Raw genomic sequence first — 25898 nt, 5'->3', positions numbered from 1 at the left:
TTTTTTATTTCAGTCATGGTAGGATCCCAAGTCTAAGAAGATTTGAGGCAGACCCAAGTTGGAACGTCTAGTGGAGATTAAAGGCTTATTCTCTTATTCTGGAAGTTTTGATAGCCATAAAGTAGCCAAATATATACAAACAGTCTGTTTTTAGAGACGGTGGGGGAAAAAAATTCTTTCAGCTGTTAATGAAACACAACGCTTAAAAGCCGGTTTCGTTTGCCGATTTCAGCCTTTATGCTAACAAATGACATTAAAAGTTTTCCTGTACGGTCAGTTAAGTCCAGATTAACCAAAATGTGAAAATTTGCTGCTAATTCCTCGCATTTCCGTGGTCTTCTTCCCGCTATCTGTAATCCGTGGGAAATTTTTTTCTGGGTTTATCGCCAAAGGAAACGACCGGCATCTCACTGAGCACCGCGGCGAAAACGCAAAGAAAATGAGATCCCCATGGAGAAAGATTCCTGAGAAATGATAGTTAGAGCAATTTCTATTCACTTCAATGCCCCCCTCTCCCCTTGAATGAGATAGCTTTACATTTCAAACTGGGCGGAATTCCTCGCAGATAACTATAGCCCGTGTTACAATTGGAACAAATCTAATGAACTTGTTGAGTGACGCCAGCCCACAGAGTGAGGCGCCGAGATTTAATTGGCTGCCAGCGAATAAGGGGGCAACATAAAAGGCGAACTGGCAAACGAGAATTGAGTTTAATTCGCGGAGGGTATACACGCGATATGTCATTCAGCTAGATCTGTGCATTTATTAGCCATTACTTCAGTCAACATGGCCGGCAAATGTGCGAATCGAAAGTCCTTGCAGTTAAGATTACGTGGTTTTTTGACGATTACTATCATAGCGCTTGTGGTTGCTGTAGCGTGTTTGGTAGACGAAACAGAATCGGCCAGAGATACCAAACGATCCGCGAAAAGCGTGAAATCAAATAAGGATAAGGTAAGAGAGATATTTCATATTTCCGTAATCGAGCGCACTTCACTTCAACAAGTTGCCTGATTGTTTAATTTCATTCACCCGCAAAGCGCGCCAAGTGATGTTCTTGGAGACTTGTGTGCTGAAAACTCGCTGCTTCAGCGGAAAGATTTAAATTTTAGCGTCTTCTCCTATCTTGTCATAGACTCATTTATCTGTAATCAAACTAAACACATAACGTGTGTACTCAAGGAAGTGTGGTTTATTTATTGTTGCAGATACACAATCGTTAAAAAGGATAATTATATTGTCTTAAGATCCGCCGCATCGTCGATTCAGTAAGCACACTTTTACTGTCAAAAATTTCATGCTGAAACTTTGAAGCTGCCAGATGTCTCACCGATAGCCACCCAGGCGCTAAACAAAATTTATCACAATGATATTACACAGGTCAAAAAAAATCCTGCCAACATATCAATTAACTCTGAAAATTAAAAGAAGATGACACTTGGTTGTAATACATATTCCGCCATGTTTTGCATTCATAAGTTCACACTCTAACCACATCAAATAACAAATAAATTATTACCTAACACGAGCGCCAATGACAATATAACGGATGTGGTCATAAAAGATAATATAGAAAATTCCGTTATATTATTTTTACTTCTAAGTTGATGAACTAATTTTATGATCATGAGTTTAATATTAATCCGCCTGTTTCTAAAAAAGGGCGTTCAAAGTATAGCTGCTTTTGTACTTTGTCCATACGTGAGACCGAAAAGAAAAGATCAACTGCAAGAAATCATAGAAAACCCAGATGTGATGTAAATTTATTTTTGCCACCCATAAACATTTTCCCAACCAGCTGGAGAATTTATAAAAAAAAAATGAAACAGTTATCAACAATTCTTTTATCCAAAAAAAAAGTAGAAGTTGTCTGCTTATGACTTTCATGTGAGAAAAAAAATTGAATCACAGAGCATTATGTTTTCGTTAACTTAGGAAGATATGTTCGGTGCCAAAAATGGAGAAAATCTTTTTAATCTCTTGCAAGCCTGAACTTTAAGGACTTTCTCTGCAACGGTTTAAGTTGCCAACGCAAGAAGCGAGCCGGTTTAGATTGTTGAGCAGTAAAATTCCTTGAAAACAAATCACACAGTCTTGGGACAAACATAGCGTATCCGCCTTCGAGAGGTTCTTCAAGGTGATGTTACACGGGACAGCTTTCAACGACAATTTCTATCCAAATGTAGTGCACAGACGGCGGCAACGTGTTATAAGTTTCTGAGGACAGTTAAAAAAACTTGCAGTTTGTTGCGTGTTTGGTCAAAAATTATCCGCGCGCTATATGTTATGCGCATCAGCAAATTTACTTTAAAAAAATTGTGCCGTGTAATATAACCTTACCGAAGCAAATAGCTCCCGGGTCCTGCTTGCTTGTAGAGCGGATTACTTCACTTAGTGAATAAATCTCTCTCCAACGAATACGATGAACGGCAATTAATTCATGTTAACCACTGCATGGATAGTGACTTATCCACTTGTATTGAGTTATCCGCTCTTTGACCAACTTGGACTAGACAAACAGTAGAGACACACTACCCTTGTCAGCTTTGAAGAGATGAGAGCAGCAGGACCCAGATACATTCGTCAGTCGTGTTGCAGCAAGAGACGTCCGCTACAGAGCGATATTGCAAATGAGTGAGGCGTGGCAAAAGCAGATGCACGTGTCTCCCACAGAAAGTTACCCATCCTATAAACGGATGGTGTGAATCCAACCCCACCCGCCCTCCGTGTTTCCTTGAAGACAGTTGTTCGTCTTAGAAGTTGACTTAGTGTTATCGAACACAAGTTGTCTTTAAATTTGTTAATTCTTCTTCTTCTTCTTTTTCTTGTTCCTCAGGAGAAGTGCCAAGTCGAGAGGGACGAGGAGGGAATGTACTTTGTACGATGTTTCAACTCGTCGGGTGAAAAGGAGGAAAGAAATAAAAACAGGAAAACTAACAGGCCGGGAGAGAGCAGAAAACGTCCGAACCAAGTAAGTAAAAACATGAATAGTATCACCTTCGAGAACAGCTTTTAGTTTTGGTGGGGCCTGTTGTTCAGGGGTTGGGTTGTTAACAATAGTTCATTTTTATTTTAACAATCGTCTCCCTGATTGTTTAATAAGAAACAATACTCAGCTACAACCGCTGAAAGAGGGACCGCACCCCATTTGCAGCGTGCACACATTGTAGCTTCCCAATCGCACGAGAACATTTCTGTAATGTTTATTGCCGGACACTGTTTTACAATTACAGCAGCGTTTCGCGGATTAGCCGATCAAAGATGATGATGATTATTATTGTTGTTGTTGTTAAAGAACTTGCCAAACAAACGAAGCATTGTTATTTGATCAACCTACAATTTCAAGTTGAATCGATCATACTTCTGTTTTATTGTATCCTTTAATCAACGATTGTTCCGGATGACAGTTTCGTTCCACACACTGATCATTCCACGTTCTGATCCATTGATAGGCAGCCCGATAAAATCACCATCCGTACGATTGCAGTTCCTAGTCACGTAAAACATTGGCATTGTAGAACACATTAAGGGAACATTACTTATCATCAAATGACTGTTACATCGACGAATTTGACAAATTTGGTTTAAAGAAAGAATAGAAGACAATGGAAAAAAATCAATTTAGAAATTTCGGGGGAAAGGCTAATTTATACCACAGGCTATCTTTATTGGGGGCTGTATATCAAAATATTATATTATTGATTTTGATTTAAAGACTGACAATCTTATATCTTTATCGTCTAACGTCGTCTCGAACATTTCCCAGAATATCGTTGAACAAACTCGATGAACGAGCACATTTTACTTCCTATGAATTGATAGCTTGTGCAAATGTAACTTATGTATGTCCATGTCTAAACCGTATCATGCATAGCACAGCAATTTTAAGAAACCCTGTTTTGTTTTTAATATGCCAGATGTAAGAAGAAATCTTTCAACGTGGCCCTCAAACACTAGCGTTCGGTAAAAAAGACGGTTCTTTTTCTTTTTCTTTACTTAAATTGTCGGCGTTTTCAACTTCAAATAGATAAAAATTAAACTTTACACTAGGACAACGTTTTTAATTTAATTTAGCTTTCTCTTCTGGTTCTAATTTCCAAGCCGCGAGTATTTCTCAGCATGAAGCAGTACACCGAGTTCACTAATTAATTTGAGGGGATTATGTACAGTCTCCCAACAACATCTGCAACGCATATCTTTGCCGGTACAAGCATTGGCTTTTTCCATGGCCAACTTGTTTGTTATTGTTGATAAATCCGCTTGCACAAATATGTTATTTTAAACTAGAAAATAGCGCCAGGATATTTGTAGTTCAGTATTCCAGTAAAACATTTCCCCCAAAATCCGACTAAAGCTGGGTTAGTCACGGGGTCTTACTAGCACGCATTTTTTGCAACATTCTTCATTTTCAACAAAAAAACTCCGAAAATCCCCTCTCATCAGTTCATGGGTCATGATACGTTATTTTTACCGAAGAAATCCTTCATTGTCGCTCTGCGCCGGTTGAAAGTCATTTTAAAGTCATCGAAGTTCGTTTTAAGAATTCTTAGCAAGTTTTTCAAATACAACAAGGTATCGTGCGCCTGATGTCAACAACACGTGCCTTTTACGCACAAGTTTGCATTTCCTCCTTTCGTTGACAAGGCCGACTAAATACACTGTTTGTTTATCCTTGACTTAACACTGGTACTCAAACGCCTTGATTTCACAAACTAGAGCACTAAATTAAAGCACATGTTTTCTGCGGAATTCTGTGAGAGGCCACATTTTTGGAACGTGTACTGCTGATAAAGCTACCCCAACTATGTTCATTGTAAAGTTGCACTCGTGGCTTTTTACGCCTTTATAAAGAGATTATTTGCCAAGAAAACTTCGTCTCTGTTGATATTAAGTTAAATGATGATGAAATCTCTCCTTTAAGAACATTTTAACGGATTTTACAAGTCACAAGGTCGCCTTGGGGAAGCAGACGTCCCGATATCACAGCGACATTTAATCCAGACTGGAAATTAACAATCAATAAATCAATCAATCAAACGATCAATCGATCAGCCAAGAAATTGATACGACACAAAAACGCCATTTGCTGCAAAAGTTGCATCTGTCCACACGATGTTTGCCACAGTTCCATTAACAGGCCATAAGATTTTCAGACCAACTGCCGGACCTCTGTTCTAATGATTTTATCTTCTCTTTTCTAAACTTGCTTCACTGAGCCAGTATTTTTAACACCCTACCCAATTACCTTTTTTATTGTCACTGACCGCAATCTATTTGCTCAATACAGGATAGAGAGCGCGGTAAGAGACACCGTTAATTTGTCTTGACCTTCGCCAAATTATCACAGGCTTTTTTTGTTTTCCTCATCCAATTCTTTTATTAACGGGTCGGGTTAGTTTATAACTGAGTTTATCTCCAAGACGGATTCTGCGTTTAACACAAGTGTGTCGCTAGTTGCACCAAAAGCAGATACAGGGAGTAGCTCCGTCTAGACTTCCTTTTTCCATGCGGTGATTTTTATTACTATACAGATGCCGACCAGACAATAAAACTCTAAGTAACTTACACTTTTTTAATGAAGAATGTCCCGTTTTTAGCCGAGGCCGAACGTGCGTTCTTCTGGATTTTTCCAAGGTTTCAGGGTACCTCAACTGAGGCGGGGCGCGCTACCATGTTACATTTATTGAAAAATTAAGAGATTCTTAAAATCAAACCTTTAATTACAGTATTTATGTATATTTGTTTATCTCCAATTCTTTTTTCAATATGAACGTGAACTATTACACTTAATATCCTACCTGTTCTTCTCGTTTTCAAACAAAAAGAAAAAAATAAATTTCAAATGCAGGTTTCCTTAGCATCGGTGTTGTTTCTGTTGTTCACTAGGCCCATTGTCAACGTCCTTTAATTAATATGCAATACTAAAAAAAACAACCTTTATCTGAGGCTTTCCTGCAACCGTCGAATTTTTGTTTTTAATGCGCGAGCTTAACAATTCTTAAAGTGATATTACACGATAAAACTTTTGACGATGATTTTTAAAACGGTGTAGTGCGCGGAAAACTTTTAACACAACATTTTGTTGCGGTAACGCGTTGTGTGGTTTTGAAAACAGGCCAAAAACTTGCAATGTGTTACCGCAACACAATTGCTTCGTTAAAAGCTAACCGCGCGCTGTTACAAGATAACAACTTTTAAGGCAACAACGGTGCGTTTAAAATCGTCCCTTGTAACATCACCTTTTCACTAAGTTTCAATCTCATTCTCGGCGCCTCGATCCATGACAATAGTGGTGCTCGACAAGCATACAAGTTTACAATATTTTTTACCTTCCATGATTAAGAACACACTTAAACCAAAGGTGAGCTCAATGATTGCAATTAAGTGATTATCAGTGATGAAATTTTGACCAATTCATTTGGTATTAATGTATTATACTGGATTATGCAAATTTTCAGCATATACAGTCCAAACACTTTGTCTTGTTGGCCTCATTTTACAGTTTTTAAGATGTTTTCAAGTCGGTTTAGCTTTATTGTGTACTTGAGATCTCACTAAGAAGGCCCAATATCTTAGTGGTAGTTATGCAATGAAATGTGTAAACGAAGTGTTTATTCAAGTGATGTCCTCAAAGCTTCTTAGTATAGAACCTCATTCAATCTACTATCACGGTCGGATTTCTCAGGCTGCTACCGGCCGCTTTTCAGGCTGAAAATTCCAGCTGGCCTCTTGTTATCCTACACCGGTAAATGGAAAGAATTACCTTGTTAATATGGAAGTTCTGTGACTTTAACCTTGAAAAAGCTAGGCAGTTTTTTTGTCAAAATTATATCCTATGGATTATTTGTGACGATTCCAGGGCTTTCGTACACAGGAAGGCATTCTAATACCAAAACTTGGCAAGATAAAGATAACCTTTTGGATGTCTCATTTGAGATTTCTCACTTCGCTATCTGTTGTTAAAAAAACCCTGGTTTCCTCTATCTAATAGCATTCTCCCAAAGCATTCTGACCGCCTTACGCACACTTGGCTGATAGAGAAAATCCAGGGCTTGTCGCAAGTCGGACTAAACGTTGCAGTGGTGCAGTGTTTGGCAAGGTTTTGAGTTGAATCCCAGGAGGTTTCGTATTAAGTTGCTTGAATGAAAGCCCTGACAGTTTTTTTATAGACTTGACTTTGCATAACTGGATTGTCTGAGTAACACCTAGCTTGTCGTAACTATACTCTTGAACTATACTTTTAACCATCGGTTGGGGCACTGTTGTCGATTATTGTTCAAGTACGAATAAAACGGTGCAGCGCGTCTGTCAAACATACTAAGAGAGCGGTTTTCAATTGAGTGTCGAAAGTAATTTAGCGTTTGCTTTGGTTTTGCTTATTAGGCTCTATGGTTGGTTGGCAGAGTTCGCGCCATTTACCGCCACCAATGTGAAGCCAAACCCAAACCAATCGTGCCTTGGTTGCACGCGTTTTCCCGCGCTTGATGCAGGTTACATGTTTTTGCTTCGAGTTCTGATTGGCTGATTGTGTTGTTTACATCCTTTGTGATTGGCCAGAGAAATTACTTTGGTTTTGGTTTTACAACACTTGAAAACCTCTCTATTTTTGCGGACAACATCATTTAAAGCGTTTTTATTTATTTATTTTTTTTCACAGCCCTTTATACATAAAAAGTACCGTTATGCACCACAAACTGGTCCTTCTGTTTAGTCCCATGATTCTTTACACTGTACAATTCTGCTCTCTGCTGCAAAAAACTTTCCTATATTTTTATTGAGAGAGACAGTGGCACGGGAGATTCGCTTTATTTTCGTCAAATCTTCGCAAGTACCCGACAAAGTTCTTTCGTCCAAACATAAAAGTTGTCTTAGAACACGCCCGGAAGCCGGCGAAAATGTTACCTGATTTCTCCAGGGGTTTTTTTAGTCATTTTCGCAATTTATCCAAAACATATAGTCAGAAAAAATTGCAATACATTTTCATCTTAGACACCCGAATAAAAAAGCAATGAATACTATTTTCTGTGCACTTGTGTAATCGTTAACAAAACTGAACCACTAATTTAACATTTCCGTCGATACAAATTCTAAGCGGACACTAACTGAAAAGACGAGAAATTGTCCCTTTAAACATAAATATTCTAAATCTGAACCGGGGCGCTAACGGACCAATAGACAAATGTTGACTTCCGCGCGCCTTCGGCGAGTAGCTCGTGTTCTTTCAAACATTCTCACGCGCTTTCGTTAAATATGAACTGTCGTCAGCTCAATATCTCGCTTAAAGGGGAAGTATCACGCAAATTTGTTGTCATTTCAAAACCCAAAAATGTTTCTATGTCAGCAGAAACAAAAAAATAATTATCTAGTTTTGTTTTAAATTATCATCCCAGTGCGATGAAACTGTCGATTAGTGCCTCTGGCTAGAGACAGAGTAGGCCATTATGGACTGAAACTTGAAAAATATTAGGCTAATGTTTTCCAAGTTCTCGCATTTTTGTTTCCAAAATGCGCCAGAACAGATCACGAGTTGCTCCTTTCAAGAATTGAGTTGTTTTCTTTCCTCTCGTCATTCTATAATTATTTGGCAGCTGATTGAAGGTCTTATTTCATCATTTTGAACAAAAGATACCAAAAACCCCATGATACTTCCCCTTTAAGCCCGGATTAACGATACCACGACAAAGGTTCTTTTAGTATCCGGAAACCTTGAGGTTTTTTATTAACAAATTGTTGCATATTGTCACGTACAACATAACAGGGCACGCTTGTTTAATTAGGGTTTCTAATATTACCCACATCTCTTCGAGGTCAGTTATACTCATATTTAGATTACATGTACAAGGAATACGAGAAACTACTTCATGATAAAATGTGTAGACCAAAGCCGTAACAAAACACTATACCTAACAAAGTGTCGTTTAGAGCAGTTTTTTCAATTGTGCCGAAAGTACTTTTGCTTTTGCTTCACTGCCTCTTTGATTGGTTGGCAAAGTTCGTGCCATAGAGCGGTTTTCAAGTGAGTGTCGTAAAATCAAAACCAAAGTAATTACTCTGGCCAATCGCAACAGATGTAAACAACACAACGAGCCAATCAGAATTCGAAGCAAATACATGTAACCGGTGCCAAGCACGAAAAAACGCGTGCGGCGAAAACACGATTGGTTTGGTTTGGATTTCCATTGGTTGAGAGAGTGGCACGAGTTTTGTTAACCAATCACATAACGTAGTAATGCAAAACCAAAGCAAACGCGAAAGTACTTTCGACACTCAATTGAAAACCGCTCTATCTTCAGCCAATGTTAATCCAAACCAAAACCTATTGTGACTTGGTCGCACGCGTTTCCCCGCGCTTGACGACAGTAAATGTATTTGCTTCGAATTCTGATTGGCTCAATGTGCTGTTTACGTCTGCTGTGATTGGTCAGGGTAATTACAACAACAACAACAACTTTATTAAATATTCACATCTTTTACAGGAATACACACAGCCCGCATATAGCAGAGCTAATCGAGGCGAGCTGTGTGAGTTAATAATTATTACAAACAGAAAATTACAAACATGCTGGCAAACGGAAAACTTAACTTTAACTTCACTTAACAGATTTAGATAAGGCTATACATCAAAATTAAAGTAAATGATATGTAATTTTTTATTATCATTAATATTACAATAGAGAAGAGATGAAAAGGTAAAAGGAGAATCAGATTATACTGGCAAAGAGAATATCATGGATGATCAGTTTTAGTTTTTCATTTGGTCAATTATCGTTTCCACTTCAATATAGGAGTCTACAGTTTCAAGTGTATCAACTAACTTTCCTTTTAGGGATTCTTTAAAAGATTTTTTTGTACTTTTTTTTAGAGTTGCAGGTATCCCGTTCCAAATCTTGACCCCAACACGCAAGAAAGCATTTCGTGTGGCATTAATGCGAGATTCCTTTGTATAAAAATAGTCCGGAAGATTAGCGACAAAAAATAGCGGAATTGTTCAGATTAGTGATACAAGTGTGAAATTTTCGGAATATGTTCCTTTTACCTTGTAGATTAACATTCCGTTGAGACTTTATCTGGATCCTAATCATAAGCATGTGTTTTAAGACGTGTTTAAGCGGCGGTCAGCTGGTCCGAGCAGCGGGCTCATAAAAAGCCATATCTTTACCAAAAACTAATGAAAATACGCCCAAAATGCCTAAATATAAACGTAAGAATTAGATTTTGCTCAATTAACTTCAAACAGTCTTTTTTAGCCCGTTTAAAATGATAAATTATAAAACTCGTGTGAAAAGCGGCAAGGAACGCCTGACGGATTTTGTTTATGTGAGCAAGGAACGCCTGACTGACAGGTGTGGCGCTTTCCCAGCTGTTGATTTTTAACGCCGTGAAACGTCACAGGGACCCGCAGTCTGATGTTTCAGCAGTCAGGCATGATCCGAATAGAGAGTCTTTATTACCCGTCTATCTGGGACCGTTAGTCCACGCCGAAACCAGGAAGAAAACTTTAGTAGATAAGTTCTTCAGATTAGGAATGTCTATTTCGTACGACCGAGTGATACAAATTTCAGCTGATCTAGGAAATAGCGACTGTGCGCAGTTTGAAGATGACGGCGTGGTTTGCCCTTCAATGTTAAAGAAGTCACTGTTTACTACTGGCAGTGTGGACAACATTGACCACAATCTGAGTTCACGTACAGCAAAGGACTCATTTCACGGAACCGCAGTTTCTCTTACCGAGCACCTTACCAATGACTTCGGTGGCTTTGACAGAAATCGAGTTCTTATAAATCCTGGCCTTTCAAAACGGAAAACAGTGTGTAATCTACCCGAAGCATACACTGCTATTCAGCCTTATGGGGAACGAGAATCAAAGAAAGATTATTTTGTTCCAGCAGGATGTAATACTAACAAACCACAGTCAGAAGTCGTCACTGAAAATATGAAAAGCGAGTACCAGTGGCTCACCAAGGCCGAGGAACTGCTGGAGAAGGAAAAGATAGAGGAGAGAGAATATCTGTCGTGGTCTGCTCACTTTGCTTCTTTGCAAACCGCTCCTCTCTCGTCTACTGCTATAACATCGCTTTTACCATTATTTGAAGACAACGCACACAGTAAAGCAATGATCCAACATTCTATGAAATTAGTAAAGAAGGCAATCGCATACATTAATCCGGGACAGACGCCAGTCATTGGAATGGACCAACCCCTTTACGCTCTCGCAAAGCAGATCCAGTGGGAAAGGGCAGAAACGTATGGGGAGAGCAGCTATGTATAGTGATGATGGATGGGCTTCACATTGAGAAGGCCTCACTGAAGATGGTCGGACATTGGTTAACTAACAGTGGGTGGGGCAGCGCATTGGTCCAGGCACACATCACATCCCGTGGAAGGGCACGTAACCAGTTCTCGCTATGCACATCAAGTGAGTGCATGCGCACTTTACATCTTACAGCGACGGGCTTACATGGCTAGTATCGAGACCATCAGGGAACCAGATGATTTTAATACCTGGATGCAGAAGCAGTGTGAGGCACATCCCCATGTTCGTTTCTGGTCAACAGCACTTGAATTGGAACTGTTAGTTCTCGAGTTCGTCAGGTATATAAGAGAAGGCAACTTTTCCAAGTACGTAGAGATTCTTGAACAGCTTGTTCCGTGGATGTTTGCTGTCGATCAAATACATTATGCGAGATGGCTACCCATCCACATTAGAGATTTGGTCAACCTGAAGGAGAGGCACCCATCAGTATTCGCCGAGTTCGAACAAGGAAAGTTCGTCGTTCAGAAATCTCAGTACCTATTCTCCAAGATTGCTCTAGACAACAACCACGAGCAGGAGAACGAGATAATTAAAGGGGATGGTTGGGCAGTTGGACTAACAGAAAGTCCTGCAGCCCTTCGGCGCTGGATGGTAGCAGGACCAGAAATAGCAAGAGCAGTGAATGAATTCGAAAGTACATATGAAGTACGGAAACCTGCTAACACGTGTCACCACGAACAAGTATCATCTGTTCAGAAAGCCTTTGCCAAAGACGTTCAAAACCTGATTGAAGTAATTGACGAGATGGGGAACCCTTTCAGAGAAGAAAGTACCGATCTCCTAGTACTGGACACTAAAGAAATCGTCCCTAAATCTGTCGTGGAAGCTGTTTCAGCAGCCAAGGAGAAGGGACAGTCAATCTATGACACGTATGTTGAGGAGCGACTTACAAAGCGGTCCAAAGCAATCACTGACACAATACGACTTTGCAACTTACCTTTGTTTGGCACACAAGAGAAACGGCCATCAAGTAAGACCAGTAATGTACTTGCCAATCTCAAGAGTGACTGTCGCCTCTTTTCTAGGCTGTATATTGCTTGCCAAGCAAGGGAGGGAAATCTCAAGGAATTCTTCAAGCACGAAAACAGTTCAAGTCCACCTGCACTTTCTTGTAATGGCAAGATGCGAACAGGACAAAAATCGGAGCTTATCGCATGCGTGGAAGTTAACACAACATTGGAGCGTCCTTCGGTTGATGTTGTTGTTCTAGATGGTGCGGCTATTGTAAACATGCTGTCGCCTGGTAAGTGCAAAACCTTAAAGGAGTATGCAGAAACTGTTTTTCATCCCCTACGTCATCAGTTACCGTGCCAGAATGTAAAGAGGATCGATTTGGTATGGGATCGCTACCTGGAGAACAGTCTCAAGCAAGGCACTCGAGAGGCCAGAGGCACAGGAGCTCGCAGACGTGTGTGCGACAATGCAGCGATTCCTTTAAACTGGAAGTCTTTTTCGAGGCTCGATGACAACAAGAAGGAGTTATTCCAGTATCTCGCAGCAAGCGTTCAATCTCTCGAAGAAAGTGATGTAGTGGTATTAAGCGCGGCGGATGTGGATGTAATCAGTTCCACCACAATAGACAAGACAGACCTGGCACCTCGTAATCACGAGGAAGCAGATACTCGTATATTCATTCATGTAAAGCATGCCTCTGAGAATGGTACGTAGAAGATTCTTGCGCGAACAGTTGATACAGACGTGGTTGTATTGGCGATCGCACTTGAGCGCAAGTTGGAATTAGATGAGCTGTGGGTTGCCTTTGGCGTCGGCAAGCACATGCGCTACCTGCCAATTCACAAGATAGCCAGTTCTCTTACTGAACAGCAATGCGAGGGCTACTGTTCTTTCATGCCCTTACCGGATGTGATACGGTATCATTTTTTTCTGGAAAGGGTAAGAAGACCGCATTTCAAGCATGGAAGTGTTATCCCGAGGCGACCGAAGTTTTTGGCACTTTAACATCGCCACAGTCAATGCTTTCCGAGGAGCAATCTAAGGTGCTGGAATGGTTCATGGTTATAATGTATAGCCGAACAGCCCCCCACCAGGACGTCAACACGGCACGACAGCCCATGTTTTCTCAAGGCAGCAGAAGCATAGAGAGTATTCCGCCAACCCAAGCGGCCCTGGCGCAACATGTAAGGAGAGCAGCATTTCAAGCTGGTCATGTCTGGGGTCGTTCACTTGATCCATCCAGGAACTTCCCACTGCATCTGATTGGGGCTGGTTTAAATCTTCAGACGGATGGGTACCGCACTGGACATCACTCCCTGCAGCCTCCAAAGCATGCAGTGAACTGATCAGATGCGGCTGCAAGCAGGCATGCCGGGGACTTTGTAAATGTACAAGGGCAAACCTTCCCTGTACAGCACTGTGTACATGTAATGGCAGTTGCTATCAAAAGTAAACCAAACTTGAAGAGAAACACACTTTTTTCCTTAAAAGCCGAATATAACAGAAGCTTAGACTGAGGTGAAAAAAAATGTACCTTCAAATACCATAGAGCAATATAGCGTAAATGGCCTGTTTATTTTTTTAATGAAAAGACAAAAATTTTTAAGGCTTAAAAAAAATTTAAGTGAGAAGGCGTCACGGTGTGTTTTTAAAAAAGATTGTAGACACTTTGAGGCGAATGTGCCGTGAGCGAGATTGCGATCAAAAATATTACCTACAAAAAGCAACAGTATAGTTTAATGGCTCTTCAGTTATTGTTTTATCACGGGTTGGGTGCCCTGTGGTTTTATAAATACGACTTTGCAGACTCAAAATACGTGTAATTGCACGGAGCTACATGCTAGATTATGGGAAAAACTTTTAAAATAAAAAACTACAGGAAAACATAGCTTGGACGGCTCTTTTTTTAAAAAAAAGTCATCTTTCTTTAGATTGGGTGTCCTGTGGTGCCTTATAGGAAACATATGAGAACTTATTAACCGCAAAAAACTATTGAATAAGTTAAATTCATAAGTGAATCCTTATCGCTTATTATTTCCTACCTAAAAAGGATTAAATATGCGAAATTTGGTACTTGTATCACCTATTTGAACAATTTTACGCTTATCTTCCGGACTAAAATGATCAGAGGTAGAGGAGCGCGTTTTATAGAAATGAACACTAGAAATTCGAGAAAACAGGTTCAAAATATTTGTTGGGGCAGTGTTTTCGTTTATATCAAACATGAGGTTGAAAACAGATTCATAATACAAGAATTTTACTGGTAATATATTTGCTTTGACAAAAAAAGGTATGGCATGGTCGTTTGTTTCAGCAAAATATATTAGCAGCAATGCGTGCTTTTGAAGAACAAGAATTTGATCAAGGAAGGTTTTACATGCATTGCCCCAAGAAATGAGACCATAAGTTATGTAAGGTACGATAAGAGACTGATAAATATTCAAAAGAGTGCAAGTAGGAACAATACGCCGTAAACTTGCGATTAGCCCAATTGTCTTACTTATTTTTGTTGCAATGGAATTAATATGTGTCTTCCAGGACAAATTTTCATCAATTAACAATCCAAGATATTTAATGAAGTTTTTACGTTCAAGAGAAACCTTTTTGTTGTTTTCATTGTCAAAAATATAGATCTGAGGTTGATAGTTGAGCTTTTTCTGGTGAGGGCGAAAAATAACATAGTTTGATTTTTTAATATTCAAAGTACGCTTGTTAGAAGTCAGCCAGGTATATAAGTTGTGTAATTCTTCATTAGGTTTTGGTCTTACGACACTCAATCAAACACCGCTATATTTTAGTGCTTTTCAACTGAATGTCAAAAAACAAAGTAGTCACTCGAACCAATCAAGTGTCTTTTGTCAGCGTTGTTTATGTTTGCTGTAAGCAACGACAAGTGGCAACGGCAACGAGAACGTCGACCGTCACAAAAAAGCAGGTGAAGTGAGCTAAATAATCACTGTGCACGTGAGTTGTACATCTTGGTGTACTTGAAACAACAACTTTAAATGACCAAATTCAAGGTTTTGCAGAAACTTTGAACGCATAGTGGTGGAAACTTCACTCGAAATACACCAGTAATTCCGTCACATCAGAATGAATCACGCACAAATTACCAAAGCACAAACATAAACCTTGTCAGCGTGACTAAATCGCCTATCTTCACCTTGTTTCGCAAAAAGGTAAAGTCGCACTATCAGCCAAAGTGGCCTACACGGCCGGAGCTTACACCGGTTTCTGCAGAATGAAGCAACTTGGAGTATTGCTACTCCACCCTGGATGGGATGTTAGTCTATCGCAGGGTTACCCCCAGCAGCGTGTCTTCCATACCCATTTATATATTACTGAACAGGGTAAGGATAGACAATGTGGAGCAACGTTTCTTGTCTAAGGAAACAACACAGCAATGAAGAGACCAATCTGGCCTCGAACCACCAACCCTCTGATCTTCCAATCGGCCTTACAGCTTATGAAATGAAATATTTGTGGGAAATTTAGTTGTTTGAGACAGAAATAACCTTGCAGGAAGAAATATAATGCAAGGAATTTAATCACACCAATCTAGAGAAATGAAAATACTTGTGGACCTACAATTGTTAACGATTTATCATGGTAAACGTCAAGTGCATAATTAGATTTATTTTCAAGACGAAAGTCACGGAAATTTATGCGTATTTTTGTAAGTCTTTTTATTTTACACATCGTCTTTTCTCGTCATTCATATTAGCAGAGAAAAGAGTAGCTGCAAGTGGAAGTTGAGACACTGTTTTAGTAATACTTAATTGGATATAGCCAGCAGTTTGGTATCAATGATGTTCTAATCTTAGGCAGTTATGCGTTTACTCTTTTCATCAATCATTCTGGCGATTCTGTTGATTCTAGCATGTGTAGGTCATGTTACTGTTTCCTTTTAATCACGATATCGGTGTCAAAAATTACTTATCATTTTCATGAAGAAAGTCGATATCAAAAGAGGATGCCAAACAAATAAAGAGGATTATACGTTAATCTTTCATGTCTACTGTCCTTAATGGTTCTTTACGCCTGTACGTTTCGAGCCATCATTTGGCGTTGGTTAAGGCCAAGTTCACTTCTAAAAGACTTCCCTTTGATAGCATACCCCACTATTACTGAATCAGTGACACCGGAAACACTGCAACTAAATCCTTCAACTTCAACGAATTTTTTTTAAAAATTCCCAAAACTCTTCAAGATCTTTTATTCATTCTTTCACCTGAGATTGAAAAGTTTTCTGCTAAAGTTATCGCATAGTTCTTCGAATAATCGTCCCCTCTAAAACGTTTTGATGGAAGTGTTTTTGTTCTTCTGCAGTCGAGTTTCTGTTGTTCCGTTATGAATTTATGCAATATTTCACATTTCGTCAAGAAAAACTGTTGGCAACACAAGTTCATTCTCTAACTTCCTTGTAAAGTTTCACTGACCTTTTCATGCAGCTAGGGGACTACGCGAAGTAAAGGAATAAACGTTGGTACGTTTTTTCTTTTTTTTGGATCAATCTTTCCAGTTAACGAAAAGGGATTCTTGTGCTCGACGTCATTCAGAATGAAGATTGAACGCAATTAAGTTATCTCCTCCCTCGAATAATCCCCCTTTTTGTTGGTCTAGAAATAGAATAATCGTTAAGTCCACCATTCGAGAAAATACGTTTTCTCACCTCAGTTCCACCTCATTGGTGATCAAAGCATATTACCTAATTACTTATTAACAAAGCATCCTAGTCACTAGGAATTCTCCTTCTCTCGCGGCCGAGCACGAAGTCTGGGAACAGTTCGCGCGACATGTTTGATTCGGTGAGGTCATGATTTCGCGCCAAAATTAAGTGAATGCCTCCAAAACAATTTAAACTATGGTTCCAGCTGTTTATCGGATTATTTATTTTTCCTAACAGTGTAGCAGTGAATGCCGCGGGAGAAGAGGCCAGAGAGGACAGCGAGGAAAACCTGGGTCTAAAGGTCAACCAGGTCCAAAAGGGCCCAAGGGACCCCCGGTCAGTAAAACATGTATTTCATTTATTTCACTTGACATGCCTACCTGTTGTTTTCGCTTGTTTTGCCTTCTGAGAGTAACACAGTTTGCGTGTTTTGTGCTCAGGAACTCTGAACAGTCGAAATTTTTGTCAGTCCTGTCGACAGTTTTGTTAAAATTAATAGCCTTTTTTTTTAGTTTTTTTTCAGTTAAACCAACTGATAAGGTAAATTAAAATAGGAGCGCAGTTTTGTTTGATGTTTGATCACAGAAAATGTACGAGAGTGTTACAATATCTGAAGGTAGTTTACTTCATGTGTTTTATATATCCTAGACGTTTGGGTGAAATATTGTTTTTGGTAGTGATAAGAATTTTCCACGCTCAACAAATCAGCTGCATAATTCTCTGCTCTTCTAGCATAACAGCCTCTCACCTGTCGTCCTTGCTCCGAGAGGTTTTCTCCGGGTACACCGGTTTTCCCCCACCGGTTTTTCTCAAAAACCAACATTTCCAAATTCCAATTCGGCGATCGATCCGGAATCTGAGGGCCATAGGTTTGTCAGTCGTAACAGACTGTAAAGTGATGTAAAGTATATGAAATAATTCATATATGAACTGCGGATATAGATGAAAGTGAGAAGTGAACATCGCAGTGAATTTTCCAATTTATGCAATTGGAAATTGGAAGCCTGAAAAACCTGAGCTATGAAGCCACACATGTGTGGCTTCATAGCTCAGTTGGTAGAGCATCGCACCGGTAACGCGGAGGTCACGGGTTCGAATCCCGTTGAAGCCTGAATTTTTTTTTCAGGCTTCCAATTTCCAATTGCATAAATTGGAAAATTCACTGCGATGTTCACTTCTCACTTTCATCTATATCCGCAGTTCATATATGAATTATTTCATATACTTTACATCGTTTCACTCCTCTCACGGGAAAATGGGAACCTACAATTGACCTTGCTCCCAATGTGTGGCTTCATAGCTCAGTTGGTAGAGCATCGCACCGGTAACGCAGAGGTCACGGGTTCGAATCCCGTTGAAGCCTGAATTTTTTTTCAGGCTTCCAATTTCCAAATGCATAAATTGGAAAATTCACTGCGATGTTCACTTCTCACTTTCAGACTGTAAAGTGTCACCCTCGTTAAACAAAGTTGATTGATTGATTGATTGATTGATTGATTGATTGATTGATTGACTTTTTTATTTAAACCCACATCTTCTTTATTTCAGGGAGAGAATGGCCTCGACGGACGGGATGGACTACCGGGACCAAAAGGAGAGGTAAATCATTGCCACAATGTTGTTTAGCGCGGTTTTCAATCGAGTGTCGTGAACCAAAACCAAAGTAATTACTCTGACCAATCGTAACAGATGTAAACTCTTTGTATTATACCTTAATTTATCCCTATTTAACTTATTGTACTACAGTTTGGTCTTCTACTTATGTAACAAACTTAAATCGCATTTTTCTTCTTCAAAAACGAGCTGTAGATAGATCGATAGATAGCCTTTATTTTAAAACGATGAGTATTAAAGCTACATGAGCTTGTGGGGTCGTTTGCAATTAACTAATTACAAGTAAACTAAAGAAGCTAAAAACTAAGGGTATATACAGACAAAATGTTTGAACTAAATTAACGCTTACAAATATGAAATCATGAGCATAAAATTAAGTATATACAAGTAAGCTAAAGAAGCTAAAAACTAAGGGTATATACAGACAAAATGTTTGAACTAAATTAACGCTGACAAATATGAAATCATGAGCATAAAATTAAGTATATACAAAGTCATCTTTTCTAAAATTACAAGTGGATGCAGACGTTATCTTAAAGCTGAATTCATTAAAATTAGCTTGAGATTTAAGCTTTAGCCTGAGATCACGATAAGGAATGTTTTTTGTCAGGACACTACAGTTGTTGGTCACTGCATTCCACAGGACTGAGCCTTTAAACTCGACAGAGTCTTTCATGTAACGCGTGTTGAAGCGTGGAACAATTAAAGAAGCGCAAGTCCGGGTTGAATAGTTTGTGGCCCGTTTCTTAGAAATCAGGTGCGAGCTATGACAAATTCTAATCACCTTGCCCCTTCTGCACCTTTATTTGCACAATTGAATATCCTAGATATTTTTAAAGTGAATTCCCTTTATATTGTAAAATTTATGTTTTCCTATCACCAACGTTTGCTGTCCTCGCCCTTTTAAAATTTATTTCCAACTGGTGGTCAAATTCATAATTATGATACTAGAACCTCAGCTCATTTTAGACCTCACACCTGCCGAACTAATATCAAGCAATTTACTATACTCTTTAGAGGGCCAAAAATATGGAATGCTTTGCCATTATCAATTACGTCTTCCCCTAGTCTATCCACCTTCAAAAGAAAGCTTCTTGATTTCCTCAGTTAATTGTATGAAACGTCCGACTCTGTTATGTCTTTACAGTCTTACCACCGTATGTTAAAAAATCTAAATACAATGTCTTTACTAGTCTTACAGTCCTAACATATCTCCGAAAAGACCTCTCAGTATAAGCCCGGGGGTTTCTTGAGGTCTCCTCGCCACTTCTTACTTCTTCTTTTACTATTATTATTCACTGTAAGCTTATGTAAGATCTTAGTATATTATTCACTGTAACTTTCTGTGAATGTATGTCGTGGTGAACAAAATAAAAAATAAAAAATAAAAAAAATAAATAAATAAAAAACAGCACAATGAACCAGTCAGAATTCAAAGCAAATACATGTATGCGGCGCCAAGCGCGGGAAAACTGACGTGCGTGCCAGGTAAGATTGGTTTTGGTTTTGTTTCTCATTGGTTAGGAACGTGGCGACGCGAGTTTTGTCAACCAATCACGGAGCGCAATAAAGCAAAACTAAAGCAAACGCGAAATTACATTCGACACTCAACGGGAAACCGCTGTATCGTGAGTAATACTATGTAATCAGTAAAGGAAATAGATGTCAGCACGAGTTTTTTTTTTTCGAGATTTGAATTTTCTCAAAGGCTAACACTGCATGAAATAACTGGTTGAGCGGACGAAAATCGACCCCATATATAAAAGTCTGCGGCACTGCTACATATTTTTTAATCAGGCCGATTTTCATCCCGTGCTGGACCAACAGAAAAAGAAATCGGCTGACAAATTGTAACGTGTAATTGAACCTACTAATCGGCTTGATAAATCGGTACGTTGAACAGTGATCAGCATGAAATTTCTCCTTGTAATATCAATGCTTATTTAATCTCTGAGGTCATGAGAATTAAGAATATGATCACCCAAGGTGACTGAATTTTCTTGATATTTTGATAACTTCTCCCCATGGCCAGTACTCTTATAAAAGAGTATGGGGACAAGCTAAGGAGAATTTGTTCTTTGGTATTTGGGGTTCATTATAAAATGATTAAAACTTTTCTCTAGCTAGCCTAGAAAAGAAATTAAATCAGGAACATAATTCCCGAATATCGGTAGTATAACGTTGCTAGTAAATTCAGTGATCATTTTTACATCTATTTATTTATTTATTTATTTATTTATTTTGCCACACCATATATATTATGAAAACAAGAAAAAATAGAAATAGATTTATCAATGGGCAGGAGACCTAAAGGAAACTATGAAGCTTATATTAATTAGGTATCCTCAGTTATTGTTTTTACAATAATGCTAGCTAGATCAATTTGAAAAGTAATCACAGTTATTCACAATTATTTGTACTTTTTAGATTGGACCAATTGGGAACCAAGGATTAAAAGGTGCTCCTGGTATACAAGGTGTCAAAGGAGAGCAGGTTTGAAGTTACGATGAAATATAACTACGGTGTTTTCTGACATTGCAAAGATTCCCACCCTCAGCGGCCAGTCTCCTGGCGTGGCTGGTTAAATTGAAAAGACCGTGCTAAGTATTACATAGATTATTACTGTCAAGTTTGGGTCCATTTCTATGGCCACTCATTTTGGATTCAATTCCTCAATAAAAGCGGTTTCCAATTGAGTGTCGTAATTGAAACCAAAACCAAAGTAGTTACTCTGGCCAATCACAACAGATGTAAACAACACAACGAGCCAATCAGAATTCGAAGCAAATACATGTAGCTGGCGCCAAGCGCGGGAAAACGCGTGCGGTCAAAACACGATTGGTTTTGGTTTGGATTCCGGGCATTGGTCGAGAAAGTGGCGCGAGTTTTGTTAATTAATCACAGAGCGTAGTAATGCAAAACCAAAACAAACGCGAAATTACTTTCGACAGTCAATTGAAAACCGCTTTGTTTTCATGCTGTATGCATTTGGAATCTCACCACTTCCAAAATGTAGCAGAAATTTGTAATGAAGATGCTTCTAAAAAACTGAAACCTTGAATAGGCGGAGTTGGCGTGGCCTAGTGATGGGTTCAAGTCCCGCTTGAACCACTTGGATTTGTTTCACGGTAGCTCCGTTTTCAAATCCAAGGACACACTTGTAAACAGCCAACTGGTTTGCCTCCCACCAGTTGGAATTTTCAGTTTGTATATTGTTTTCACCGATTTAAAATATATCCCCCATTAGCGCTTCGGTGTTACTGAAAAACTTTGGCATTTAAATAAAGCCATTTGTTGAATTTCAACGTTTAATCCGAGTGTTCTGATGAGCAAAAATCGAACAATAATTAATCAGGTCCCTGAAATTTCAGACCTAAGGATTAAAATCGAATAATTTTATTACGTTATTACCTGATAACCTTTTTTTTATGCTTTTAGGGGCCTCGTGGACGTACAGGATCACCAGGCCCTCCTGGGTTACCCAAGAACTGTATGAAACCATCAAACACAACCACTGTAGCTCCTACAGTCTATTGTTTACCCGGTGAACAAGGCCCAAAAGGCACCGAAGGGGACATTGGGGAGCCTGGTAAGCCCGGACCTACCGGGCCCCGAGGAATAAGGGGTCCAAGAGGAGGTAAAGGACACGAAGGCGCTCGTGGAAAGAAAGGTGACCCGGGACCACCAGGCGATTTTGTGGGCCTGGTTTGTCTGCCCCGTTACACAACCTGGATAAACAAGAGTGACTGGTTTAGTAAACATCCCGAAGTTCACTGTGATAGAAGAGAATTCCTACAAGGTTTTAGCCTTGAAGAAAACAATTCTCGAGGTCAGCGGAGATACAGATACACTTGCTGTGCCTTGAGATTGACTCATACTCCGTGATAACCATGGCAACGAAACAACAATTGAACCTGACTCGCGAGTAATCTGTTTACCAACTCCATAAACCTTATTCCAAAATGGCTACTATTTTAGCATTCTTTTTTTGGTATTCAAATTAACCCTTTATACCTCGTCAGTTAATTTGAATGCATACAAAAGAATGTTAGAACGGGAGCCATTTTGGAATACGATTTATAAAACCTTCAAGCAAGAGTTTGTCTCTCTTTCACACTTTAACAAATATAGTCATTTGGAATTTATTCCGCATTCTTATCAATTGTAAAAGTATCTTCTGCAAATAATTTTCAAGCTTCTTCTTCTTCTTCTTCTTCCTCTTCTTTTTTTAAAGTCATTTTAACAAATGTTAACAAAACGTGGAGTATTAATTGCGAAAAAGTTTGTTGCAAATACTGAAAAACACATATCGGTGTTTGGGAAAAACCAATTCAATTTATATTTCCATGACACTGACTGTCATAGTTATGTTCGTAATAAATAAAAAAAAATCTATGTTAAAATATTAGTTATCACATCAACGCAATCGTAGGAAAGATAAACACGCCAAAAACCTTTTTGCCTCTCTATATGAAAACCTGATCCATTTTATGTCTGTGGACGTTTCAAACCATTCAAATGAAAGCTACTGAGCAGTAATTTTCTGCGATGCTATTTATTTTGCTGTACAAGATGGTTCTAACTTTTGAGGCTGTGCATAAATTACTAAAATCTGTTCATTCAAATGAAGGCTACTGAGCAGTACTTTACTGTTGTGCTATTTATGAAGCTGTACAAGTCGGTTCTAACTTTTGAGTTCGTTGATCGAAATCATGAAGTGTGATCATTCAAATGAAAGCTACTGACAGAGTTGGTGATTCAGTTCTAGTTGGCTCTTAATTGCCGGTTTTTTGCACAAGAAAACTTACGTGTCAAAAACGAAATAGCTTACCGATATCCCTTTGATGTGAAATACTGAAAATAAAATTAAGAAAATCCATTCAATAAATTTTAAAATAACGATATACAAGTTTAGTTTCCAGTGGTTTAGACTTTTGCGATTTAAGAATAAACTGAATAACGTACTGGAAACTGATCAGTATAGAGCAGGTTACGATTAACTTTTTCTATTCTATCACTGAACTAGTAGCAGTGTCTGTCCTGAGTGTATAGAAAAAAAGAAAACGATGACACTGTTTTAAAAACAACTGTCTTTTAATAATAAATTGTTCGTCAAGCCAGTCTTTTCTGCAAAGAATTTTACAACAAATAATTTCAGTGTATCATGTAAAACTGTTTTTAAAGTAGAATAAAAAGTTACAAAACCGTCAAGGAAGGAAATCAAGAATGATGGCGTTTTTGCTTCTGGTTTTATTTTTCCGTTTGCTTGTGGTTGTCTGGTAACTTGTTGTCTCAAATCTCAATTCTTGTCTATCGGAGGCAAGTAGCTATAGTGAGGTCGCAGTACACATATATACTTGCAAAACTTTCTTCAAAAAATCCTTAGCTTGATAAAGGTGACAAATAAATGTTTTGTGAGTAAGTGGGGCTTCAGCGTACACTAGAAACCATTAAATTCAGGGATGGCGGAGCATTTGTTTTCATTGGGGGAGGGTGGGGGGCGGGGGGACTTATTTTATTTCGCTCGATTATGCTACCCCGGAAAACATTTCAACAGAATGCCTTCAGATTGGCTGAAAATGCATCTAAACATGCCAAACCAGATGCCTTATTTTATTTTTAGTCAGGTTGAAAACGTCAAACACAATAAAAATGACAGCAATTTAACACAGATCTGACTCAGTAAACTGAATGCATCAAAAGTGCGTACGTGGTTTTCATTTCGTTAGGCAAACTCATTCGCGACATCGTCAAGTCGAATCTTACCTGTTTTTGCCTAATGTGTGTGCAATATTGCCACGTTCTTAAACCTTCCTTGATTCACGTTTGCTTGCAGCCGTATATATCTTCACCCTTCCTACTGATCAAGAATCACCTTTCTATCATATCCTCACTAATCATGTGTTTCTCTTAAACAGTGAGGCTCTTAACCAGTTCAAAATTTCAGAAAAGCAATTAATCGGGCGGCATCCGTCAACTTTAAAACTTTCGAGTTGCGAATGGAGACAACCAGTTCATAAAACAGCCAGCTTAGTTTTCTTCCAGGTATTTGATTTGTGTAGATAAGATTAGTACGATGTGCACGTGGACACCTTACCTAAAATGATGATGTGCATACGTGTTTACTCGCAAAAATTTTTCTTCACACGGCCTCACAGAAGGCTGTCAAGAAAAATTTTTATGAGTAAGAACTGGGCACGAGTCAACGCTCCACTGACCACTAACCTGCAACGCCAGTATTCACATTAAAATACTTTTTACGAAATATAAGAAAAGAGTGTATTTTTAAATACCGTCTAAGATAAACATGAAGATAAGTACCAACTTGAAAAAGCTTTTCTTCGGAGCCTTAGAAAAGATTGTGAAGAAAGACTTCTACGAGTCAGAAGCACTGCTTTAAGCGCCTCGGTGCACCAACCACAAGTTTTTAATTTAAAAACTTGCACACGGGAGACAAGATTGAGGCATTGTTTTAAATCTCATCTAAAATGATAGTGAAGTTTAGCAGTTAATATCAATCAGCCTGTCTGAAGTAAGGTTAATTTGGCTTAGTAACGCCATCACCCACTAAACTGAGTCCATGTGCTACTACTGAAAGAGAAGGAGAAATGTGGTTTGACTGAAGAGCATGCACATCTACCATGACAATATATACAGAAGTATTACATTTTCTTCATAGTCTTATTAAAGGGTACAAAGAAAGTGCCAGTCTTCGCATTAAAATTCTTCAGGTTACGAGAAACGAAAGAGCAATGCGTTCTGAAAATAACATTACAGAAGTACTAACCGTTAAAAAAGTTTTTCTTCATAACCTTAGAAAAGACTGTGAACAAAAAGTTTTCGCGTAAGTACCATGTACTCTACAGCTTTAATACACACCAACCGAGCTGCCGCAAAGAAAAGGCAAAGAAAAGGCAGTCACACATTTCTTCAAGGAAATAAAGCCCGGATACTTGTAGCGATGTTCAGCATGATGTGATTCTCATTGTTTCTCGTTTAAAGTCTTGGAAGTGGAATATATGAAATACAAATATTTGAAATGCGGGTGAAATAATGAATAAGTGAATGGCCATCGCAAAAGAAAGCCTGGAAAAAAATCAGCCTGAATTTTTCCATAAAGAAAAGTATGTTCTTACCCAGATCTTCGCCAGGAAAAACTCCAAATATCATTCCAGTTGAAATTGTGCACAAAAGAATATGACTTTCACGTTCATATCCACTGACACGCAGCTAAATCACCAGTTATCTTATTTCTACGAGAAGAACAAGCAATGGGCCAAACGACTAGCGGTGACGTACAGTTTTGCGTCACAAACACATTTGACATTTGCTGCGCGAGGAAAGAAT

The 25898-nt window shown here is 38.8% G+C and overlaps 1 protein-coding gene and 1 long non-coding RNA gene across 2 annotated transcripts; one reads left to right on the top strand and one right to left on the bottom strand.

Moving 5' to 3' along the window:
* The first annotated feature begins 261 nt into the window (after positions 1-261).
* LOC146456642 (uncharacterized) lies at positions 262-23615 on the top strand. The gene is made up of 6 exons (XM_085093046.1): positions 262-954; positions 2837-2971; positions 17175-17273; positions 18486-18536; positions 20979-21044; positions 21990-23615. Exons 1-6 carry the CDS (start codon positions 787-789, stop codon positions 22434-22436), a joined length of 966 nt encoding a protein of 321 aa, XP_084949172.1. The 5' UTR covers positions 262-786; the 3' UTR covers positions 22437-23615.
* Positions 23616-23782: 167 nt separating this feature from the next.
* On the bottom strand, positions 23783-25765 carry LOC146456641 (uncharacterized). The gene is made up of 3 exons (XR_014858808.1): positions 25688-25765; positions 24318-24411; positions 23783-23861 (listed from the first exon to the last, which is right to left on the bottom strand). It is a non-coding gene; the product is annotated as an uncharacterized LOC146456641 (long non-coding RNA).
* Between the last annotated feature and the right edge of the window lie 133 nt (positions 25766-25898).

This window comes from Pavona decussata, unplaced genomic scaffold (assembly GCF_977016875.1).
Source record: "Pavona decussata unplaced genomic scaffold, jaPavDecu1.1 SCAFFOLD_254, whole genome shotgun sequence".
NCBI lineage: Eukaryota > Metazoa > Cnidaria > Anthozoa > Scleractinia > Agariciidae > Pavona > Pavona decussata.
Note: the sequence above shows the minus strand (reverse complement) of the source record. Positions and strands in the feature narration are given on the sequence as shown.